This window comes from Asterias rubens, chromosome 18, assembly GCF_902459465.1.
Source record: "Asterias rubens chromosome 18, eAstRub1.3, whole genome shotgun sequence".
NCBI classification, from domain to species: Eukaryota; Metazoa; Echinodermata; class Asteroidea; order Forcipulatida; family Asteriidae; genus Asterias; species Asterias rubens.
Window position 1 is genome coordinate 11,684,320 of NC_047079.1, and position 24,023 is coordinate 11,708,342.

A 24,023-nucleotide genomic window follows, 5' to 3' on the forward strand; every position below is an offset into this window, starting at 1 on the left:
TGTAAACATTTTCGAACAATTAAAACGCAGTGTAGCCTAGCCCAAGTAAATATTTTAGGAATTGCTCTTGCTTTGCCAAGATGAAGGATCATCTTTAAAAACCTATAAATTGTGAACAAATACGACCGAAAAAATTTACCGAAAAGTTCATTAAAAAGATTGTCCTTGATGATACAAAAAATGGGGTCGGGGGTTTTGAACGGTCAGGCGGGGACGATTAACAATTTTGTTTTTGTATGTGGCCGTGACTTGACATTGCGCTTTTGCGCATGAGCAGTTAGAAGGAGTTGTGTTGTGTAAACAGGAAAGATGTGCACTGTCAAAATGTCGTCTGCTAGATGCGTGTGTTCAAACTCAAAATGCTTTCACTGCAAACGCCGGTAAGTACGAATATTCATGTTCAGTTTGTTCATGATTATGTCAAGAAATAGTGATTGGTTAATTGGCTGGCATCAATAACTTTATAGGGCAATTTTGGGCAACCAAAGTTATCGGTTGTTGTGTAACGTGAAATGTCTAAAAAGTGCCCAGTGTTCGTACGTACATCCGTATGTCCCGTACCGTTGACTTTGTACACTCGGCCCATTGCTATGCTTGCAATACACGGTCATCAATCACTACTACTGACACTACCCTTTCAGTCCTGCTAGGGCAAGCAGTTGGGTGCAAAAGCATCACGAATGTTGACAGTATCACAATTTGTGTAGCTTAAATCCTAAATTAAAAGATGTTTTGTGGGCTTGCAGCGTGGCAGGTCCACATTCTTTTCTTGTGATAAATTTGGGAAGGTCCCTCGATCACCCCATCACTGTTGCTGTGGCCCATGTGTGATACTGATACCTAGCCAAGGACCCTGTTTTAGTGTTCAGCCAAAGAGCTATTTGGTTTGACCATCGAGAAATAAAGGGCCAGTCACACTGCAGCGATAACGAAAACGATAACACCACACAAAGAGAACGCATTCTATTGGTTGAATTGCTCCGCGCAGAATACGTCCATGCTAATTGAATCAATCAAGGGCATGCATTTTTAACAGGATCGATTGTCTTTTGTTATCACTGCAGTGTGACTTGCCCTTAAGAACCCTCCATGGTTGGTTTGACTCACTGCGTGAGAGTTGGTGTTCTCTCCGCTAGTCTAGGCCTATGCTGTGAGAGTTTTTCCTCTCTCTGGAAAACTCAAACACTTGCGATGTCTGGCTGCACTCTGTGTTCATAATGGGTCAATGTGGCTGGCTGTCAAAAAAAGTCACCCTTGCATTTACCTTGCTGCATCCGATCATCCCAACTCAGCTGACCAAGGCTAAAAGACCAAACTAAAAGCTTACATAAACTTCAGGAAATCACACAGAATTCTACACAAAGGACACAAAAGCCAAGACCTCCGTTGCCTTTGGTCTTTAACTTGGTGCCTCTTTGTTATAGACTTTAAGATTTTCTAATGGAAGTGCAGTCTGTGAAATGAAATTAAAATAGCCTTGCCCCTTTAAGCGGTATTTAAATATCATCTTTCTGTTGGTTACCGCCCTTCCCCCCTCCCCAGCCCCTAGAAAACAGAATTACCACTTGGGAAAGAAAACAAAGGCAAACTCTGTATTGAAGGGTATTTTATTTTCTCTGCTTCCTTTTTTTCACTCCAGATGGATCGCATTGCCCTGGACTGTTCAAGTCATGGTGATGAACTTATCAAATTCAAGGACTAGCAGTCTCACCATTCATCAATTATGAACTTCGTCGCTTGAAATTATAATGGTGAGTTCTCAAATTGTATACTCTACTCTCATCACCAATTGTCTGAATTTAGAAATCGATCATCTAATTTGTCCCTAACCAGCCCCTATTCCTAACATGCCCTGGCCCCTCTATTCTGCCAATCTCAAGCCACGCCCCTGACATAGCAATCCCCTCTTGTCCTTTTGGACCCTTCCCCAGTGTGTTTACCTCTTCTAGTACCCCCAAACCATCCACTTTTCTGCCATTCTGTTGACCCTTCCCCATTTCATTACCTTCCTAGTGTCCAGTATGCACCCATCCCAAGATCCCCAATAGTTGTTTGCTATTTTGTACCCCCCCCCCAAATATGGTACCCTATCAAGTCAAATCTGTAATTTTATCCCATAATGCACCCCTTTTTATTTGCCATCTCAACCTGTCCCAAACATGTTACCCCTTCTACTTAAAAAGCACCAATCCCAAATCCCCCCACCATGCCATTGTAACCCCACCCCAAATGTCTTACCCATTCTCTACTTCAGGCCTACAAACTAAAAAAAACAGTTTCTCTTTCTTGTCTGGGCTTTTTACAAGAAAGAAGGAGGATGCCCCTTTTTAAATCAAAGTTAAAATTTTCAAAGAAAGACTTATAATTTTTTAGGTGAAAATAATCAAACATGATGAAACTTTATAAAATAAATCTTTAAAACATTATTGAAGCAGCAGTGAAAAAAAATAAAGTGTTGGGTATTTAAGGCGATCTAAAGTATCAAACCGAAATATGCACCCCACTTTTCTACCGTTCAGAATCTGCCCACCACATGTTACCCCTTCTACTTCAATGTGTATATATCTTAAGCCCACATACTTTAAAAAAAGTTTCTCGTTTTGTCTTTCTAGAAGAAAGAAGGAGGCCACTTTTTTAATCTAAGATAGCATTTTTTTCACCCAACTGGCATCTATGTCAAAACCCTGCACGTCATTACTCATTAAAAACTGCTAATGTTAAAAAACAGATGTTTTCTGATGAAACTTTATTTAAAATATCACTAAAAACATTGATGAAGCAGAAGTGCCAAAAAAGTGGTTTAGTTTTTAATCCAAAATATGCACCCCACGTTTCTGCCTTCAGGATCCGCCCCCATGATGTTACCCCTTCTACTTCAATGTGTATCTTAGGCCTACATAATAAAAAAAACAGTTTCTCAGTTTCTCAGGCCACTTTTTTAATCCAAGATAGCATTTTGTTTCACGAAACTGGCATCTAGGTCAACTTCCTATCTATAATTCACACTCATTAAACAACTGCTACAAAAATTAAGAATGTTAAAAAATATGTTTTTGGATGAAACTTTATTTAAAAAAAAACAAAACATGAAAAACAATATTGAAGCAGCGGGACCAAAAAAAGTGGTATAGTTTTTACTTCAAATCTGTATAAATCCTATGCACCCCATTCTTCTGCCATTTAGGACCTGCCCCCAATATGTTAACCCCTTTTACTTCAAATCTGTATCAATCCTATGCACCCCACTCTTCTGCCATTCAGGACCCACCCACAACATGTTACCCCTTTTACTTCAAATCTGTATAAATCCTATGCACCCCACTCTTCTGCCATTTAGGACCCACCCCCAATATGTTACCCCTTCTACTTCAAATCTGTATTAATCCTATGCACCCCACTTGTCTGCCATTCAGGACCCACCCCAACATGTGTTTGAGTGGCACGGTTGGATTGTGCGTAAAGCGCTCGCCTCTCACGAAGGTGACCCCGGTTCGATTCCCGGCCAGGGCCATATGTGAGTAGAGTATTTAGTTGGTTCTCTGCTGTGCCGAGAGGGTTTTCCAGACTATCCGGTTTTCCTCCCTCAGGAAAAATCAAACACTTTCGATCTTGGCTTTGCTCTGTAACATGTGGTCATAATGGGTTGATGTGGTTGGCAGCTAAATGCGTCCTTGCATGCCTGCTACTCGAACACGTTGTAGAAGCGTCCTTCACAATTCAGCTCTTAGCTGCGAGTAAGGATGATTAGCCCCCCCCCACCCCTTCTACTTCAAATCTGTATCAATCCAACATGCACCCCTTGTCTGCCATTCAGGACCCACCCCCAACATTTTACCCCTTCTACTTCAAATCTGTATCAATACAATATGCACCCCCTTGTCTGCCAACAGGACCCGCCCCAAACATTTTACCCCCAAGCTTCTACTTCAAATCTGTATCAATCCAATTTGCACCCCCTTGTCTGCCATTCAGGACCCGCCCCCAACATATTACCCCTTCTACTTCAAATCTGTACCAATCCTATGCACCCCACTTGTCTGACATTCAGGACCCGCCCCCAACATAATACCCTTTCTACTTCAAATCTGTATCAATCCAATATGCCCCCCCCTTGTCTGCCAACAGACCCACCCCCAACATTTAACCCCCAAGCTTCTACTTCAAATCTGTATCAATCCAATATGCACCCCACTTGTCTGCCATTGAAGACCCGCCCCCACCTTTTTACCCTTTTTACTTTAAATCTGTATCAATCCTATGCACCCCACTTGTCTGACATTCAGGACCCACCCCCAACATATTACCCCTTCTACTTCAAATCTGTATCAATCCTATGCACCCACCCCAACATGTTATACCCCTTCTATTTAAAATCTGTCACCAACCCACATGTACCCCGGTCTGCCATTCAGGACCAACCCCCACCATGTTACCCCTTCTTCACTTCAAATCTGCATCAACCCAAAACATGCACCCCCTTGTCGGCTATTGACCCACCCCCAATATGTTACGCCTTCAAAACTGTAGGCCTTTTAACCAGAAATGTAAAAAGTATGTCTTTAAACAAAGAATTATATTCCGCACTGCTTATAAATAAGAAATAGATTGTAGCTCGTCTGACTTTCTTAAAGGGAATACCAAAAAACACTGCATCTTATCTAACGGTCATTGAACTACATATTATAAGATTTTATAGTTAAACACTTTTAGAAAATGAAAGTTTATGGCAGGCATAAACCCCACCTTCCAGCAAACAATTTGTATGTTTGTGAAAATGTTGATAATCATGAACCAGGCACCTTAGTTTACAGGGTACATTGCCAAAACTGATCTAATTGTCACCCACAAAATGATAAAACCATAAACAACGTTCTATTTAGCCTAACAGGGTACAATGATTTGCCTATGATCACATTGCCTGGGGTATACAGTACTAGAGTGGGGGGGAGGGGGCTGGGATCGACTTCAAATCTGTTTCCACTTTTGTTCTTGACCCGTCCCGAATATGATTTCCTCTTGTATCTCAACCCGTCGCCAATTACCTTGACTTTAGTGTATTATGCTATTTTAAAACCACCAAATGGTATCCCTTGGCTGATGGCAGTGGATGAGGCCACTAGAGAGTGGTTGCTTCACAGTATTTTGGATACATAAAAGGTTTTGTTCTTGATGAGGCGAGAAGAGATGCACACCAATTGTCTGTCAGTCTACCCCCATTCCCTTATGATCACCCCTTAAGATGTACAACACTTCTACCAATCTGGATCCACCGCCATTCATCAGCCCCTACTACGAACTGAATTACTTGTATACAATATAATAATAATAATACAAAGCATTTATATAGCGCTCTACGGAGAACAGAGCGCTTTACATGAGACTAGGACAAAAAGAAAAACAAACGAACTAGGATTGGTTGGGGAAACAGAAATGTCTTGAGGAGGCTTTTGAACACAGGCAAAGAGACCCGCATGGAGCTCATTCCATAGGCGAAGGCGAGGGGCAGCAACTGTATTCCTCTTGACATGTTATTCATGCATTCATTTTGTCCTTTGAATATTTTTGTTTATAGAACACTCAAGATGATGACAAGCATTGGTATAAAAGATGCGCCCGCCTGACTGAAGAGAGCCTGTGAGATGCTGCCTCGTCATGACTTCAAATACGTCATCTTCTCAGCGTCTCAAGCTAATTCAGTTCACCTTTGTGATTCATTCAATACTAAGATGTTAAGGTACGTCTCATGTAGTGAGTTTTAATTATTGTAAAAAGATCTGTTTACACGGACTCTTATATAAAACCCATCAGACATCAGTCTTTACTGGTTACAACTTGATACAAAGTTGATATTTATTTCAAAAGCTATGAATTTAATTCAAAGCAAAGTGTGGTGCAGTAAACAGATCTTTACCATGTAAAGTCCTATGGCTGTTTAGGTGATTGCTGAATATTGTCATGTACATTTTATAACTCCTTTAATTCATCAGGCCTGATACTTTGCGGAGAAACATTACGCAGCAATTGCCTCCATGTACACGGTCTTGGTCATTGCCTTGGCGCTCAAAATGTTCCGGTACTTATTTAAATTTCCCTCATACTGCGTTTTACTGAGCAAAAGCTGCCTTGCCCTTACAAGAATGAAGCATCAGGCCTGAATCATGGTTAATGAAATGCAGAAATCACCAGGGCAACACTTTTTAACACTGAATACAAAGCAATGAAATGAAAACTCATGCAACCTCGTGGTAGTATGCATGTATGGTATGGGTATATGTACAGTTTTAAACACAATTTTTACACAGGTCAGACTGAGTTAAAACAGGTTTTAAATACTTAGTTTGGTTGTATATGGGGTAAATATGATGTATTTGTATCATGCGTGATGATATTTATCTGCAAAACATTGTACGAACCGAGCAGGGCCTTAAGTTTTAACCATAATCATAATGTATGGAAACTTAGAGTGAACATCTGCATTTCCACAAAGTTAGATGCTTTAGTACGTAAAGTACTGTATTGTATCTTTCCACCATTTTATCTTAAAAAGTAGATTCTGCAAAGCCACGAGAACCCAAAAATACAGAGTTATCTAATTTTTTTAGATTTCTTTAATGTATTTAACTTGGAAATTTGGCAATGGAGATGGTCGTTCTAAGCTTCCATACAATTTTTAGCAACAGTTTTGAAGTCTGGCTCCTTGTCTCTTAGTGCTTTTCATCACTATTCTGAATGTAGGTACCAGACTAATTTCTTCACACACTTGTTTAATATAGCTTATGTTATCAAGATTCTTGTGTATGAAAAGGCCCTTTTTAACAAGCTTATCAAATAAAACAGCTTCTGAATTCAAAGTTGAGTGGAGCATACTATCTGTTACACTTAAAAATAAGAAGTTAGAAGTTACGAACGCTTGTTCTGTGCATTTAAATTGATGTAAATAAGAGTTATAGCATAGTACAATTTACGCTAAGTGCCGTCTTAGAGTTATAATAAGCAATTATTTATTAAAAAAGACACTTTCCTGTGAAAATTTTTGTTGCCAGAATTCTTATACCATGTAGAATGTTAATAGGGCACTCTGGAGTGTATTCCGTACTGTTTTAAGGGTGTTTTGGAGGTTTCCGAATGTCAAGTTTTGAAATTTTCAGTTATTTTTAGTGTTTTGGGCAAAAAAAAAAAAATTTCGAATAAAAATTAACGAGCATGCGTTTCAGGCGATTTTAAGAAAATGAATTACCAAAAAAAAAAAATTAATGGTGATTTTTTGAAGTTTTTACAATTTTGGATTTTCTTTGAAGGAAAAAAAAAAAAATTAACGAGCGCACGTTTCAGGCGATTTTAAGAAAATCATTCACCGTTAATTTTAATTTTTTTACTTTTTTTTATTAAAAAATTAATAAAATTTAATTAAAAAAAAAATCTCGCCTCCACTTTCCTTCCTACCCGGTCCACCTCTCCCCCCTCTCTCTCTCTCCGGGTCCACGCCTCCCCCTGGTGTATCTCCGCCATGTTGCCTCCTCGTCGCGGTCCGGGGTCCGTGGGCGTTCCTCTGGTGTCTCCATGTAGGTGGTGTCCTGGCCGGGGCTCGAACCCGCACAGATGTCTCCAGTGTAGTCCTCCGAAGCCGTCTCCCTATCCGCTAGGCTATGGCGTCTTCCGGGTTGGAAAAAAATTTTTTGAGGTGGTAAACATTAGAACGAAATGTGACGTACACATGTATTATACGCGTATACACAGTAGCGATTAGTCTCTGGATCAGTCGTCGAGAGAGCGCCCTCTTGTGGCAATATTAATTAATATGTAATTAATAGTGCCGCAAATAATTAATATTGTCACAAGAGGGCGCTCTCTCAAGAATAATGTTCTTGAATCAAGACTAACAATCAATAGCCTACTCGGCCACATGGAAACATAAACTTGTTGTCTGTTTTATTTTTTAATATAAAATTTAATACGTTTTTATTTTATTTTTTATTTTATTTAATAAGCTAAGATTGCCTAATGTGCACATGTTTGTTTCGTTTTGTGAAGTCAAATAAATCTTTTGAACAAATAAATACAGGTTTGGCAACAAAATAATGACAATCAGACAAAAAAACATGTTTAGATTCATAGTGTACCATTTTAATTATTTCGATAATTACAATACAGTTTAAAATGCTATAACATGAATTATCGTTAATCATTAATTTTTAATTAAATCTAGAATATCTATAATCAGCTCATATCTATAATCAGCTTTTTACCATTAAATTATTGACATAAATAATACTACTCTGATGTGGAAATAATTGTGCCAACATTAATGACATGGATCATGAATAAGTAGGCCAACACTGAAACTAAAAATGCTTATTGGTAGGTGGTGACCATTTCAAAGTCCTACAAAAAATGTCATTTGATAATTGCAAGTTTGACATGGATAACTAAATACATGTAGGTAAAACTTGTCTTCTCAAACAGTTGAGCCCATTATTTTGTTTAAATTATCTATTAAGGTTAGAAAAGTCATTCCTGGATATTTGTGATTATCGTTCTTAAATGCACTGGACATTATTGGTAATGACTCAAAATAATTGTTAGCATAAAAACTTACGAACGAGCAATGGCGTAAGGAAGTTTTTGAGAAAGAGGTTATTTCTCACCCAAATACTAAAAAACTTCAGGCCTGAAGCCTTTTATTATAAGCCCATAAACGTAGTGCATGCATCAAGGGTGTTTTTTTCTTTCATTAACTTCGTGCAGCTTTGATAACCAATTGAGTAAAAATTTTCACAGGTTTGTTATTTAATGCATATTTTGGGAAATACCAAGGTTTTCTCCAAGAGTAAATGGCCAAATGTGTCCAGTGCCTTGGAGGCAACTTGGAGGCAACCATGCACAAGGAACACTTTGGCAGCATGAATATACATTTTTCTTGTAAATCACAATCCCCTAGGAAACAATAGTCCTGAACTGAAATGCGAATGAATTTTCTTTTTAAAGATTGCCTGGAACTGGTTGCCTGTAAATTCCCCAGTGTGACACAGCCTTTAATCCCAAATATTGCTTTTTTTTTTCCGACTAAGATTTTCTTTACTACAAAATTTGCACAAATCAGAGTTACACAATCTTATTGTCCATGTAGGAATCAGGCGTTACTGTCCATAAAGGAATCTGACAATGCTGTCCATGTAGGAATCAGATGTTGATGTCCATGTAAGAAACCCCATGTTGCTGTCCATGTAGGAATCAAAACGTAGCTGCCCGATGTAGGAATCACAAGCAGATGTCAACGTTGGAATCAAACATCACAGTCCATTTAAGAATTGGATGTCTGACCTGCACACAAAAATGAAAACCACAAAAATACTGTCAATAATATGTCATGAATGATTATGTAGAAAGCACACTGTATTTAATCCCATAGAGCTATGCTATGTAGTAAACTTTCCTGGGCCCAATTTCATGGCGCTGCTTACTGCCAGTTCTGTGCTTCACCATAATTTGCTTACAGGGCAAGCCCCAAATTTCTGTGCTAGCTGTGTAAGCAAAGATTGTCTAGTAATGTGGAGTCAAAATTCCCTACTTACTAGAATTATCTGCTTCCCTATCCGCCAATGTTTTGCTTATGGTAAGCAGAGCCATGAACATGGCCCTGTTTTGAATTAAACCTTTTGTACAACTTTATTCGCCATCAATAACTGCTAAACTGTGCCGCCAAAAACTTTTTTTAAAAATTGTTTCTAAAAAATCTGTGACAAGTTTCTTATAACCAAGTATGTACATACAAGTATGTCAAACTGTGCAATAAATGATATGCCACCAGAAATATTCCATTTCTCAATAATAAATCTTTTACATTTTAAACTAAAGCAAGCAAATTTGGCATTTGACCAAAATATTTATTTCCAATAAATATTGAGCTGTGTTTTGTCATACCCATTAACTGCTTTAATGTTTATATGTGTGTACAAAATCACGAGAGAAAAAAAAATTGTTTCTCTAAGAATTGTTCAAACTGTTCAAATTGTTCCAGAAGAAACTTGGGAAATTTGTGTTTCTCAGATGGAATCACTGTTCAAAAAACTATGCGAAAATTATGCAAAGAATTTTTTAAACTACACATCAATCTCTTAAAATGTTAGGGTAAGTGTTGAACAAATGTGGGTTTTGATTAGATTTGGAAATCGGGTCAAAGGCAGTGGACACTATTGGTAATTGTCAAAGACCAGTCTTCCCAATTGGTGTATCTCAACATATGCATAAAATAACAAACCTGTGAAAATTTGAGCATAATTGGTCGTCGAAGTTGTGAGATAAAAATGAAAAAGAAAAACGCCTTGTCACACGAAGTCGTGTGCTTTCAGATGCTTGATTTCGAGACCCCAAATTCTAAATCTGGGGTCTCAAAATTAAATTCACAGAAAATTACTTCTTTCTCGAAAACTACGTCACTTCAGAGGGAGCCAATTCTTACCATGTTTTATACCATCAACCTCTCCCTATTACTCGTTACCAAGTGAGGTTTTATGCTAAAAAAATAATTGTTTTGAGTAATTACCTATGGTGTCCACTGCCTTTAAGGTTAGAAATTGGAATTTTGAAATAACATGTATCACAACAAAACATTTGTATCCAGGGGAAAAAATAATTTGAAAAAGTTTACCCCTGATAAAATTTATGTTCATCGACCCTTGGTATAAATAGTTGGGGAAAAGTCAGAAAATTTTAGGTGATTGGTTTCAGCATTAAAAAAAGTAAAAATTGGATGAGAAAGATGTGTGCCTCAAGTGAAGATACAGCTGTCATAGAACAGGGTCCTGACTTAAGGAAGGTTGTCCCAGACAAACTCACAGCCAAGCATTGATGATCAGGATTAGTGTACTGGCATATCATGTTTACTCACCATGTTTAAGATGTAATGAAGATGTTCACACTGTAGCATGACCCTTGATTGACCTTCCCCACGAACAACAGCACACTAGTAAAAACATAAGTCATAAATTGTATTCAAAAGAGATAAAATTGTAGAAGAAACCAGCAGAGGAAAAACAATCATTAAGTGGAAGCCAGCAAACATTTTTATTTGATTTGTATAAAGTTAGATTTGAAGATTGTTTTGGGAAAAAAACCTAAGAACTTCACATAGGTTTGATAAGCAAAAGCAAAAAAAAGTAAAAGGCCTTTTCAACTTGACTGGAAACAAATTGTGTTTATCAAAATACCTTTACCAGATATTACGTTTCTTGAAACACCTTAAAGAAAATTATGTTTCTCTAAACACCTTAACACAAATTATGTCTTTCAAAACACCATTTTTAACAATGTTTCTAACAATGCCTTAAAAAACGAAAATTCTGAAAAAAACTTAAAAGTTTATTATTTTCCTTAGATTACCACAAAAAAATATCCTGTTTATCAAAACACATTTAAACAATTTTTAACAAAAATTGAAAAAAGTACTTCAATAACAAACAGAAAAACTGTAAAAAAAGAATTGTTTGTGTTCCTTTCAAAGTAATTGTTGAAATTTGTGGGGGTGGGGGGGGGGAATGCAACAAAACAAATAGAAATTATGTTTCCCAAACACCTTAACAAAACTATGTTTTTGTCAAGATAGCCTACCTTCTAAGAAAAAGTTTCTCAAAATACCTTTAAAAAAATATTGTTCTCGAAACACCTTTAAACAATTTTGAACAAAAGCTGAACAAAGTACATGTAAAAAAAGGTCTGGTGAAAAGGATACACTTTTTGTTCCTTTCAAAATATTTTTTTGTAGTTTATGGGGAAAAAAACATGGATTAAAAATATCTATTGTATACACTTCATTGAAAAAAAAACATTTTGCACAAAATACCTTTAGCAGAAAATTGTGGTTCTCAACAAAACACCTTAACAAAAATTATGTTTCTCAAAACATATGACAAAAAAATGTTGTTTCTCAAAATACCTTTAGAAAAAAGTTTCTCAAACCACCTTAAAAATATTTATGTTTCTCCAAATACCTTTAAATGTCACAACTCAGAGATGAAACTAAGCATCCATGTTGAAGCGGTGCTCGTTGACTGGTAGGCAGTTCTCCTAGTGTCATTCCATCTTAGATGATGCACTCAGCACACAAAGTTGACCGGCATGAGCTGGAGCGCCCTCGCAAGTCCAGTTCTTGAGGTAAGGTGGGGATAGTTTGATCTGCAACACAGGAAATAATACAGTGAAAAAGTAAATAAATTAGTAAAACACTACAGTCAATAAAGAGCTCACATTTTGTGCTCACCATTTATGTCATTGTTACAGCTTGCCAGACTCCATCTGAGTCCAAAGTACTCAATACTAGACAAACTTTAAACACTTTGTCCAAGACCCGAGTACTGAACTTTAGAGCATAGTGCACAGAGCGCTATGTTATTCAACGAACCTTTACAACTAACAGTAAGATACAATTAAAACTTTTCATCGACCTGGAGCTTCATAGACCTATAGAACCCCTTGCATAGCCCAGCCCTTACTAATTAGGACGCCAACAGCCCATAACTTTCCCCTCACTGCTGAGATCAATGGAGAGCTATCATTGGCTGAGTGAGCGTCATGTGCAGTGCATTCATTGTTTAGTAATGAAGACGGCGGCCAATGCAAGAGGTCTGCTTATGTCATTGGACTAGAGCGCCCTCTATAGAGGTCAATAGATTGTTGCTCATCATGACATCTTGGACCGTCCTATTCCTAGTGTTGTACGCTATGCATACTTTGTAGCTGTTTTTGTGTTTGTTTCCAATATCTGTCATCATATTTACATCAAGCTCTACTTCTAGTACTAATATAACTTTCTAAAAAAGACATGGTGATGATGTGAATGTCAATCAATCTGTTTACTAAAAATGCGGAGTTTTATTTGATGAATTAAAAACAACAAAATTAATGTACAATTGCTGATTTTGGTTAACTGTTTCTATAGACCTATAGACTAAAACAGCTACCTTGGTACCATAGACATTACACGAAAGACCGTACAAATGATGGATGTTTATGAGCACTTACTTACTGTACAAGAACTGGCGAAGCCAAACGTAGAAACGATGAAGCTGCCGCCGGCCAGCACGTCCTGTCAACGGCATGCATTGCTGCTCTGAGTAGGAGCAAGTGCCCGGTGTCCACATCAGTTTCCACTTCCTTCTAACAGCCCACAACCAGTCACCACAGAACTAAGGCATGATTCTAAGCATTAGGTGGATACTCAAGACTTTGATGAACAGCCACGTTAAATAACAAGTCCTTCAATCATGTTAAATACAGACATTTTGTTGAATTACTCATCTGTCATCACTGCCAAACGTAAACATCACTCCTTTCAGCAAGACACATGACGTCATAACTCACTACAATTGAACTAAAGAGGGCGCACTCTATACAAACAGAAAGTTATTTATTTTTGTTGATGCGGCGTGAGTAATGGAAGTGCGGGGATTCCCCATCATCATCAATCTGGCCCTGTTCACTCGTGTGGTGCGGGTAGTGTATGCGGGGCACTCTGACCCCCCCCCCCCCCCCGAAAAAATAAAATTGCATCAGAAAAAATAACATGCAAAAGCCTTCGAGAAAGACTTTTTCTGCAATCGGTCCATTTTGTTGGATTCCATCGGTCCATTTGGTTGTTATTGTTAAGTTGTTTGTAACAGCTAATAATCTATTTTCTTGAAATAATAACCTGACACATCCCTCAAGCTATTTATGTATTCTTTAGAGTGTTGATAAATTAAATTGGGATATGATTAATTATTAAGGCCTATGGGTATGGTATTCAGTTATGAAAGCAAATTTCAAACAAAATCTTTAAAAAAACCGATGCTTCACATACAAATGTGGTAAATTTAAAGATCCACGTAAAAAAAAAAAATCAGTCACAACTTGCTGCCTAAAAGAATTTCCCTTTTTTGCTCCATGATTGGCTAGTTGTTTAGATAATAACATGTACATTGCGTACATGCTCAGGGCTTCAGATGAGAGGACAAAACCTGAAGCCAAATCCAAAGCAGTGGTTTCGGAAAGGGCCTACCACTGTTTTCTGATGGCGGGAAACACCCAAGTCTTAGTGCCTCAAGTAATGTGCAAGTTGCTCAGAATAATAAGTCGCAGCAAGAAACTCAAAACATTTTACAGTGCGCCCTCATAAGCTCAGTTTTGGAGAGTACCCTTGCAAAAAGTGATCAGTTAGTATGGATTACTTTTGAACAATTCAAATAATATTTTCCCTAAAACTTTCTGAGAAGGGTCTTGAAATAATACAACAAAACAGAATTTGCATTTTGTTTTTTCCCTGTAATTTTAATCATCACTTTTAACAAAGATAAAATCACAGTATTGCAAAATGAATGTTACAGAGAACCCTGTACAGAATTAACAATATAATGGCGATTTATTCAAATACAATAATTTCCAAAAGTATTACCATTAACAAATAATCAAATTAGTTAACAAATAATATCAAAGGATTTTTTTCTCCTGAAATCTGTTCAATTGGGCTAATCTTTAAATAAATATCTGTAATAATAAATGATAAATTGGTAACTACAGATTCCACTTTGTGCTTGTAATATGTTTGGTGCAAATAAAAGGAGTTTGTTTTCTTCAATAATAATGAATGCATTACAAACTTTGTCAAAATTGTGTGGAAATTGAAACATTTTGAAACAAAAAACAATTTAAGCGGATTTGAATATCTCTTCATTTGTCTGTTCTTGCCAAGGGAACTTTTGAGAAAACTGACAAATCTATAGTAAGATTCTCACAAATACAGGCAATATATCCGTCTACAAATAATTTCAGAAAACATTGTGTATGAATGTGACCCAGCTGTTAAGTTGCCATGGTGATATGACATCACCACTGGTACTCAGGTTGGGTACCAATTCACTAGTGTCCCTCTTATCTGAATTAGTGGCTGTGTCTTCATCACCATGGTAACATGTGTAGAAGCAATGGAGGCACATAGCAACAGCCTTAGCAACAGCCACTGTCTGCGTTGGTGACTGCGGCTACAGCTGTGGCTGTTGCTATGGGCATCTTATGCTTCAAAGCAAGTTAACCTGAAGATCAAAACCAATAGCCAAAGCTTCAACCTCTAATTTGGACATGGCCAAACTCTAGAATAAAATGTGATTTTATGTTCAGTTTTCATTCCCAGTTTCATCAAGCTGTTAAATAATGCTCACTGAAATAACTTTTGAGCAGTTTTAAGCAGGAAACCAGGTACAAGCAATTTAAACAACCTGGCATGTTGAAAGGTAATGTGATTCTGCTAAGCAACTTTGTCTAGTGCTTAGCAATTTATGCATTTTAACAAATTTTGACACTTATAAAAACTCGATCTGAAAGAATCTGTAGACTCATTCTTAAAACAGAAACTAAGATCGGTCTTTCTTTCAAGCTAAACCTCCATAAATAAATTTGATGACAATTTGATAAAAAATAAGAAAATAACTCCCTATACAGTCAATTTCAAACTGATATTGCACAATATTAAGTATCAAAAAATCAAATCAAACTATTAACACACACATTTTACTTTAAGAATAAGTTATTCTTAATGAACAACGATAATATTTTGCAATATCTATCAAATAATAACATAACTACTATGGTCTGACCCCTGCTGGGCATAAAACAGTGTCCCATTTTGTTTATATAAAAAAAATGTAAAAGTATAAGCTTAACCAAGCAAAAGTAGTGACAAGAATTTTAATGTTGTGCGCTTGGACAATTAAAAAGTAAAAAAAATAAACATTAATAAATCTATTTCCATAGATTTAAGGAAATCACATTAAGTTCAATTTTATCATAACAAAAAAAGAACACAATTTATTTTACATTTAAAGACACCGGACACTATTGGTAAATGTCAAAGACCAGTCTTCACACTTGCTGTATCCCAACATATGCATAAAATTACAAACCTGTGAAAGTTTGAGCTCAATTGGTCGTTGAAGTTGCGAGATAATAATGGAACAAAAAAATAATCTTGTCACACAAAGTTCTGTGCTTTCAGATGCTTGATTTTAAGACCTCTAACAATAATTCTGAGGTCCTGAAATCAAATTGGTGGAAAATTACTTCTTTCTTGAAAACTACATTACTTCACAATGTTTTATACTATCAACAGCTCCCCATTACTTCTTACCAAGTAAGGTTTTATGCTAAACATTTTTAGTAATTACAGGTACCAATAGTGTCCACTTCCTTTAAATGTTGATAACCAAATTATCTTACGAACAATTTACTTTTAAGGAGGTAACTGATCCACGCAGACAGAAACACATAAGGAGTAAATGTTGTTTCCAAATTCAAACTGTCCAAATAACTATAAAATACAGGGAGTATTAATTAATGAATTAAGATGTCAAATTTCATTGAAAAACTATTATCAGTACTTAGATTTAAGTGTTGAAAAATTACAAACAATTTGTAAATGTATAATTAAAATGTATAAATAACACATTTTGAGTGGAAAATCAGACCAAACAATTAGGGTGTTGATTTTATTTTTTTTTAACTGGGTCTAGACATAAATAAGCAGTGGTACCAGCTACATATGTTACATGTGATATGGTGTTTTAGCTGGTAACCCTTTTATGGTAAGCATAAATGTTTTGTGCTTATTTTAGCTACTTTTGAGCTTAAGCAGCTCTCATAAAGCTATTAAGCAGAAAATACTACTTTGCAAACTTCATTGCTAAGCACAAAATGAGTGAGGCATCAGTTGAAGCAATGTTAACTTTATGGAATTTCGGCTGGTAACCAGTTTCTTTAGAGCAAGATTTTTATGTGCTTAGCAATTTTGTGTGTGCTTAAAGCCTTTATGAAAATTGACCTATTCGGCACAAGTACCACATTCAAATTTCCCACCCTTTAAAGAAAGTGCTACAAACTCAAACATGGTATGGTACTACATTATGGCTCGTCTATTATTTTGGCACTCGCTTAAACTAGAAATATCTGTGATAAATATCCGTAGATGAATATAAAAACAGTCCCAATGACTTCTCTAGGCTATAATCAACTGTCAATCTATGCAGCACAGTAGTGTCAATATTTAAAAATGTGATAATATCAATGGAATTTCAGATTTTGTCAGAATCAATCTTTAATAAAATTATTCTAAATTTTGTATATTCTTGTGTCTAATTCAAAAGATTAAAGGTGACAATTTCAAAAAGAAGCAAAGTGGGTGAAAAATTAAAAGGGCACCTCCCCATAAAGCCATAAAACATTCCTGTAATTAAACAAAACTTATCTGTAAATCCATCAATAGTTAATTTTCTAGTGAGGCTTCATGAGACTGGTCCCGGTAATATTATGAATACATTAATCTAACATTTGAGGGGAGACGGGGAACCAAACACTCAAAGCAACCAATGGCATGTGAAAGAGTAAAATGCAGGTTTGGAATCCCGTGGGGGCCACTGCCTTTGTTGGCCAGGGCTTGGCCTTGGTGCCCCTTCAATAGTATACTTTGCAAAGTGGAAATGGCCTTGCCCTCTCAAAGATGTAATTCCAGGCCTGAAAGTGGATCACCAGCATCAGTTACTGCTAGATCAGTTACTGCTTCTAGGACACCAGTCACAGCCAAAGAAACTGAATCTGGACTTTGCTTATAAAGCGTGGCAAGCGACCCTTTTCATATGACATCACAAAGTGAAACAGTGCCCTCGCCGAGGTCATAGAAAGACCTCTAACGTGCTGTGCGCATGATGTGGTTACACACCTATGTTCCAACATCCCTACAAATACACATTCCAAATCCGAACCTTAACCCTTACCCAAGACTGACATAGACCCTTTGTACAAGGGGGTTATCTAAACATAGGGGTGTTTAAACAAGAGTGTTTGAACATAGGGGTATCTGAACATACATGTAGGGGTGTTTGAACAAATAGTTGTCCGAACATAAAGGTTTTCGAACTTAAGGGTTTTGGAACATAGGGGTGTTGGAAAATGATGCGTTCATGTATCCATTGTTTGGATACAGCAATGGTGGTCAACGCAAAGGGACTATACACGCCTACAGAGTGCCAGAAGAAAATGTTGGAAGTTCTCAAGGAGAAAAAATGACCAACTAAAACTACACAAGAAGTCCATTGGTGCAAACTAAACTACCAAAGATCAAGGATAAATAGAGAAAACTCACTCCAACAATCAACATTTAAATGGATTATAGACATGATCAATTGTGAAAACTTCAAAAACAACAACAGCTGAAACTACTTCAACACAATTAGGCTTAAGAGCTACTCAACAAACACCCTTAGTAAACATTGACGAGGAATCAACCCCAAGCAATGGCACTAGGCTCTAGAAAGTTTGTCTTAGCTCGAGTGCTTCGAGGCTCTATGACCCTTGACCCCCTACTGAGAAGCTATAAAACCCTTAATCAGATCAACAGTTTTTAAGGAGTGAGAGTTTAACTCCTAAGCCTTGTCTGAAGAGTGAAAGAAATATCTCTTCTCAAAATTTTAAAAACAAATAATAATATAAAAAAAAAAAAAAAAAAAAAAAAAAATTATTTGTAGCGTGATATAGTCTCATTTAGTCCGATATCCATCACTCAAACTTTGGCATGGAATTGAACATTGATTTGGCTGGAAACACTTCCAAAATAAAAATGCTAGAATAATGCTCCTGTTTTGGTTTTAAACGTGGGTGCCTTTCAGATTCCAACATGGTAATGATTGCAAAGTAGTCAGTGAACTAGACCATTTATAGTTCTAAGGCCATGTCTGAACTAGTGGCTGTGGCTTGATCGTCAAGCCAACATGCATTGGAGCATAGGAGGACCATAGAAACACCCTTAGCAACAGCCACAGCCGTAGCCAAGATTCCGACAAACTTGAGTGAGGGTCTATAGCTTGTCCGTAGAGTTTAATCCCAACAATTAGGAAAATCTTCAAAAACACTTTGATAAGAAACCAGCTCATCATTTCAACACGTCAATCAATCAGGTTATCAATATATTGTTTTGATCAAGTAAATATTGAATTCAGTTGACCAATAAATTAATAATCAATCAACAATAGATCAATCAACAAGCAGTATTTCTGATTCCGGTTCAATAAGCACTTGATCAACACTGTGATTATCCCTGGTAAGTATTTAAAACAGTTTACTTAATCAATAACCAATCGATCAACTCAATTGATCAACTCATTAAATCGATCAATCATTTCATTTAAACCTTTGCATTATGAAAGAACTGAAGTATTATATATACATTATGTACAAATATACTACAAGTTAAAGGCTAATTGTTCATTCTAATAAACTTTGGTGATAACCTGAAAAATGTAAAATAATTTGAATACAATTTCATGTGAAATTCTTTAACTATCCATTTTCGAACATACCTTTTCAACTACCAAAATCCAACTCAAGAGGGTGCTGTTTCTATAGGGCTCCCTCTGTAGTCTGAAGGTTGAAAATTTTAAATGTTTCTAAAAATAGAAAAAACTGTACAGGTTTTCATACCCGTTCAAGGTGCACAATAAGTTGAGCTCTCTTGCTGTACCACATGATCGATCACATGACCGATCATGTGATCTGTCAACGTCAATCTTTCTTGCAAGAGAAGCGCTTCACATCGGCTCGAGTCTGGCGTAAAGAACGGAGTCTGAAAAATAAAAATAACAAAACAACCATTAATTTTCAAAATTTGTAGCCTCATGCATACAAACTACCACTAGGGGGGAAGCTAGTCATTGTGAGGTCTTTGTTGTTTAGCTAGAAAGCCATTTGCAAAATTTGGAATGATGTCTGGACCCAATTTCATAGCGCTGCTAAACGGTAAGCAAATTTGCGTGCTTACTGTAGCAGAAAAATTTGCTGAAGCCCTTAGTGTATTTCACAGGTTAGCAGAAAAATATTGCGTGTTTACCATGGATTTGCATTGTGACGTCATTTATTTTCGTGCGGTAAGCACCGGTAAGCATGCCTGTTCGTGTGCTTACGGTTAGCAGCGCTATGAAATGGAAATCGCAAAAGTAAACACAAAATCAGCCGCTAAGCAGCGCTATGAAATTGGGCCCTGGTAACTCTGACTTGATTGATCGCAAATGAACACTCAAATTGAATTCCCCGGACTAAAGACAGCGTTACTCAACAAATGGTTCAGTGCAAGCTTTTGTGTAGCAACTTCTAGTTGTATTCAGTTTGTGGTAACAACTTGTGAATATATCTACTTAGCTGTGTAGATTTGTTCTTTGAGAACTTGCCTTGCTATTTATTCTATTGCCGAGAAGTACATTTGAAATTTGGGGGATAACTTAGTTCTGCTAGGCCAGAGCTGCCAATATTTGCATCTTGCAATCATGGAGATTTTGTGCAACAATCTGGGAGATACATATTTAGAATTAAATTCAACATAATAGGGACAAGGTTTCCATTGTCAGGGAGACTTTCAAGAGTCTTCAACATAATAGGGACATGGTTTCCATTGTCAGGGAAACTTTCAAATTTCTTCATCAGAATATGGAAAGAATTGTTTGTTTTCAGGGAACTTCCTTGAGAGTCAGGGAGATTTGGCAGCTCTGCTAGGGTCACTGAGTGAAGGGAAATAGCAGATTTGGACCCTGAGAATAGTTTCAGAATCTACCAATCTAACATGGTGCAAACTAGGCCTGGGTGACTAGTATACAAATATTGACTGCTTCGAGTGCTATGGTTAAAACTACAACTCCCGATACACAGATGCACAACTGATTGGGTTCGAGGTGGGTAAAAATACGTCTGGGTACTGCACGCCGTGTGATAGTCGTCGGACTACCACACGACAAACGACGCACTATCACACGCCCCCTGTTTCTAGTAAAACTAAGACATATCAAGTGACGCGCTACTAACCAATGAAAAGGCAGAATATTTGTTACAGGTGTTTTAATGAAAGTTACTACTCATCTAGTTGCGCCTCAAATAGTTGTGATTCCGACACTAGTTGCACAAGTCGCCCAGTGCAAACCCAACTCATCAAAGACAATTTCTAACACATACACTCCCAATAAACACCCATTCAACTACTACATTAAAGACACTGGACACCATTAGAAATTATCAAAGACCAGTCTTCTCACTTGGTGTATCTCAACATATGCATAAAATAACAAACCTGTGAAAATTTGAGCTCATTTGGTCGCCGAAGTTGCGAGATAATAATGGAAGAAAAAACACCCTTGTCACACAAAGTTGTGTGCTTTCAGATGTTTGATTTTGGGACCTCAAAATCTAAATCTGAGGTCTCGAAATCAAATTAGTAAAAAAACACTTTTTTAATTAGTTTTCTTGAAACTACGTTAGTTCAGAGGGAGCCATTTCTCACAATTTGTTATACTATCAAATGCTCTCCATTGCTCGTTACCAAGTAAGTTTTTATGCTAAAAATTATTTTGAGTAATTACCAATAGTGTCCAGTGCCTTTAATCAGTCAACACTGTACAAGACAGTTATAACAACAAAATGTCAGAACACTTAAACTAATCACTACAACGCTATGTACAGAGACGGGTAGGGTGTTTGGTATTTTAGTTGGTTAGGGTGGAGATAAGTCTGGTATTTCATTCAGTTCTTATGTACATAATAATAATAATAACAAATTGCTTAGCATGAAATTTCTTCCTTGATAAAAACAGGATTACCAACCAAATTTCCATGTGTTGCATATTGCTTGTTACTAGTATTCAGTTGCTGTTTGCTTATCCTAAAAATCAGGTGGAAATTTGGTTGGTAATCCTGTTTTTATCAAGGCAAAAAATTCACGCTATGAAAATTTTTGTGCTTAGCAGGTCTATCAAATTGGGCCCAGATGGACAGTCTTTTTTGCTATTTCTAAAAGTTTATTTGGTTTTAAAACTGCCGCTAAAGCGTAATTATTCTGTATTAGTTGTAAAGAGGAAAAGTTTGGATTTAAAAAAGGAAAGGAAAACTACAGGGTTGGTAAGTTTCACAGAGGTAGGTTTTAAACATTGAAATGGATGAGGAAAAGGGTTTTCCAGCAATCAGATATTGACACACAAAAAACAACTTTAGAGAGATAATTAAACTGAATCAAAATGGTTGCCATTATGCAAGCACGTAACAGGCTACATTATTTCGTTTCATTTTAAGACTGTATCCAAATGGAGTGGCATCACCACATATTTCAAATTGGTTTGTTAAAACAGCTCTTTAAATGAATACATTATCACCACATCAACAACTGAATGTTAAAGACACCCCTCTGGTTACTTACCCAGATGGAATATTCCAGAAATGCCTTGATGTGATTGGTTAAATGTTAGAGGTCACACTGTTAGTAGGGGTAGTTTTTATTACAAATGCAACCAATAAAATGTAATTCACCATCCTAAAACCAGCTTTCCTCCAACTGGGCAACTGGGTATCTGGGCCCAATCTCATAAAGCTGTTAAGCAGAAAATACTGCTTAGCAAATTTCATTTCTAAGCAAAAATTTAGGGTGATGCACCAGTTGCAACAACGTAAACTCAATGAAATTTTGGCTTGTAGGCAGGTCTCTGTTAAGCAATAATTTCCTGTGCTTAGCAAGTTTTTATGCTTAGAGGCTTTATGAAATTGGGCCCTTGTCGCAAAGATAAATAATGTTAAATTCTGTAGTTTCTGTCCCGTTTTAGGATGGTGTAAGAAAGGTGCAAATAATGATAATGATTAAACTCAGTAGGCGTGAAAGAACATTCCAACAATTCTGATGTATGCAAAGAACTCATTACTTGTCAGTTGAGCGGCACTTGGCTGCTTGGTACGACATACAAAATACAAGTGAAACCAAAACAAATACATCAACTCAAGGTTTAATTTCATATTTTCTAAAATTACTCTAACAAAACATTGACCAGTGTTTGTAGTTAAAGTAAAAAAGTGTGAACTGTGATGGTAGTTTTATAGGTCAGTTACAAGAGGTGAACAATAAATAATCCAATATTCAAACTATTTCTGTAATTCTGATCGAGATTTAAAGACTGAATTTACCTGTTTTGACATCTTCGGATGAAACGTTGAATCTTACGAGCCGCATCCTGCTGAAGCTTTTGACGAGCTAAGCGTTTATCCCTGAAAACAAATCAATATTGATCTTAAATAACAAAACACTAGCAAAATAGAATTAGCTGTTGCAAACTGCTAACCAACCAAAAGGACCTATGTTACACATGCAAAAATACGTTAAGGGCTTGACAGTTCGACCCTAGCAGAGTCTTTCTCGAAGGCTAGCAGAAAAAGACTTTGCTAGGGTAAAAAAATCAGACCGTTAACTATTTTTTTGCAATAATTATAATTAATTTGTATATACTGCACTCATGGAACATTGATATTTGATTGATTGAACACGAATCCTACTCACACAGCATTGGTTTAGGTTTTAGCATAACAACTTAGGACAACTCAGGACATGACCTTTGACCCAGGCACAGGTCAAATCTTGTGACCTTTTCACGGCAGATGTGGCAATTTCGGTACAAACCAAATCACACATCCAATCATACCTGAATCTTTGTTGAATCAAAATTGCAGCATCCCGACTTTTACGGAACTGTTCCTGAGCCCGGTACCCACGGTAATGGCTCTGAATGACAATCGCAGCACGACGACTACGCTGGAATTGACGATAGTGATTGTAACTACGGAAACGGCTCTGAATGATCTTGGCAGCCTCTGACATCTTGCTGTACATAATATACTGCGAGAAAAAAAAGTACACATTTTAGCACAAACCTTCGCAAACCAGGGTTCAATTTCACGGCTCAGCTTCCTGTAAGCAAACAATCAACATTTACGGAAGCAGGGAAATCCTTTCTTACGTCAAGCCTATCACTCATGTTAACAGGGAATTCTTTGCTAATGAGTGTGCGAACTCCAAGTTACTAGGCATTCTTTGCTTACACAGCTAGCGCAGAAATTTGGAGCTTGCACAGTTAGCAGAGAGTGGTGATCGTAAACGCAAAATTCAGCAGTAAGAAAAGCCATGAAATAGACCGATTAAGCTCCGCCCCACT

General features: G+C 37.0%; 1 protein-coding gene and 2 long non-coding RNA genes across 5 annotated transcripts in view; 1 reads left to right on the top strand and 2 right to left on the bottom strand.

Moving 5' to 3' along the window:
- Positions 1-295: 295 nt before the first annotated feature.
- On the top strand, positions 296-7,747 carry LOC117302096. The gene is made up of 4 exons (XR_004520380.1): positions 296-380; positions 1,640-1,751; positions 5,573-5,734; positions 7,567-7,747. It is a non-coding gene; the product is annotated as an uncharacterized LOC117302096 (long non-coding RNA).
- A 986-nt stretch (positions 7,748-8,733) lies between these two features.
- LOC117302501 lies at positions 8,734-13,331 on the bottom strand. The gene is made up of 4 exons (XR_004520441.1): positions 13,022-13,331; positions 11,988-12,171; positions 10,889-10,963; positions 8,734-9,321 (listed from the first exon to the last, which is right to left on the bottom strand). It is a non-coding gene; the product is annotated as an uncharacterized LOC117302501 (long non-coding RNA).
- Positions 13,332-18,538: 5,207 nt separating this feature from the next.
- LOC117302521 (calmodulin-binding transcription activator 2-like) overlaps positions 18,539-24,023 on the bottom strand; it is a 59,504-nt gene continuing 54,019 nt past the window's right edge. The window contains exons 22-25 of one of the 3 annotated variants that reach the window (XM_033786490.1): positions 23,514-23,707; positions 23,002-23,082; positions 22,247-22,270; positions 18,539-19,636 (exon numbers count right to left, since the gene is read on the bottom strand). In XM_033786490.1, the coding sequence (XP_033642381.1) occupies positions 19,576-19,636; positions 22,247-22,270; positions 23,002-23,082; positions 23,514-23,707 (360 nt within the window). In that variant the 3' untranslated portion in view covers positions 18,539-19,575. Of the gene's footprint in view, positions 19,637-22,246; positions 22,304-23,001; positions 23,083-23,513; positions 23,708-24,023 lie in introns of all 3 variants that reach the window. The other 2 variants (XM_033786492.1, XM_033786491.1) reach the window with 2 other exon arrangements.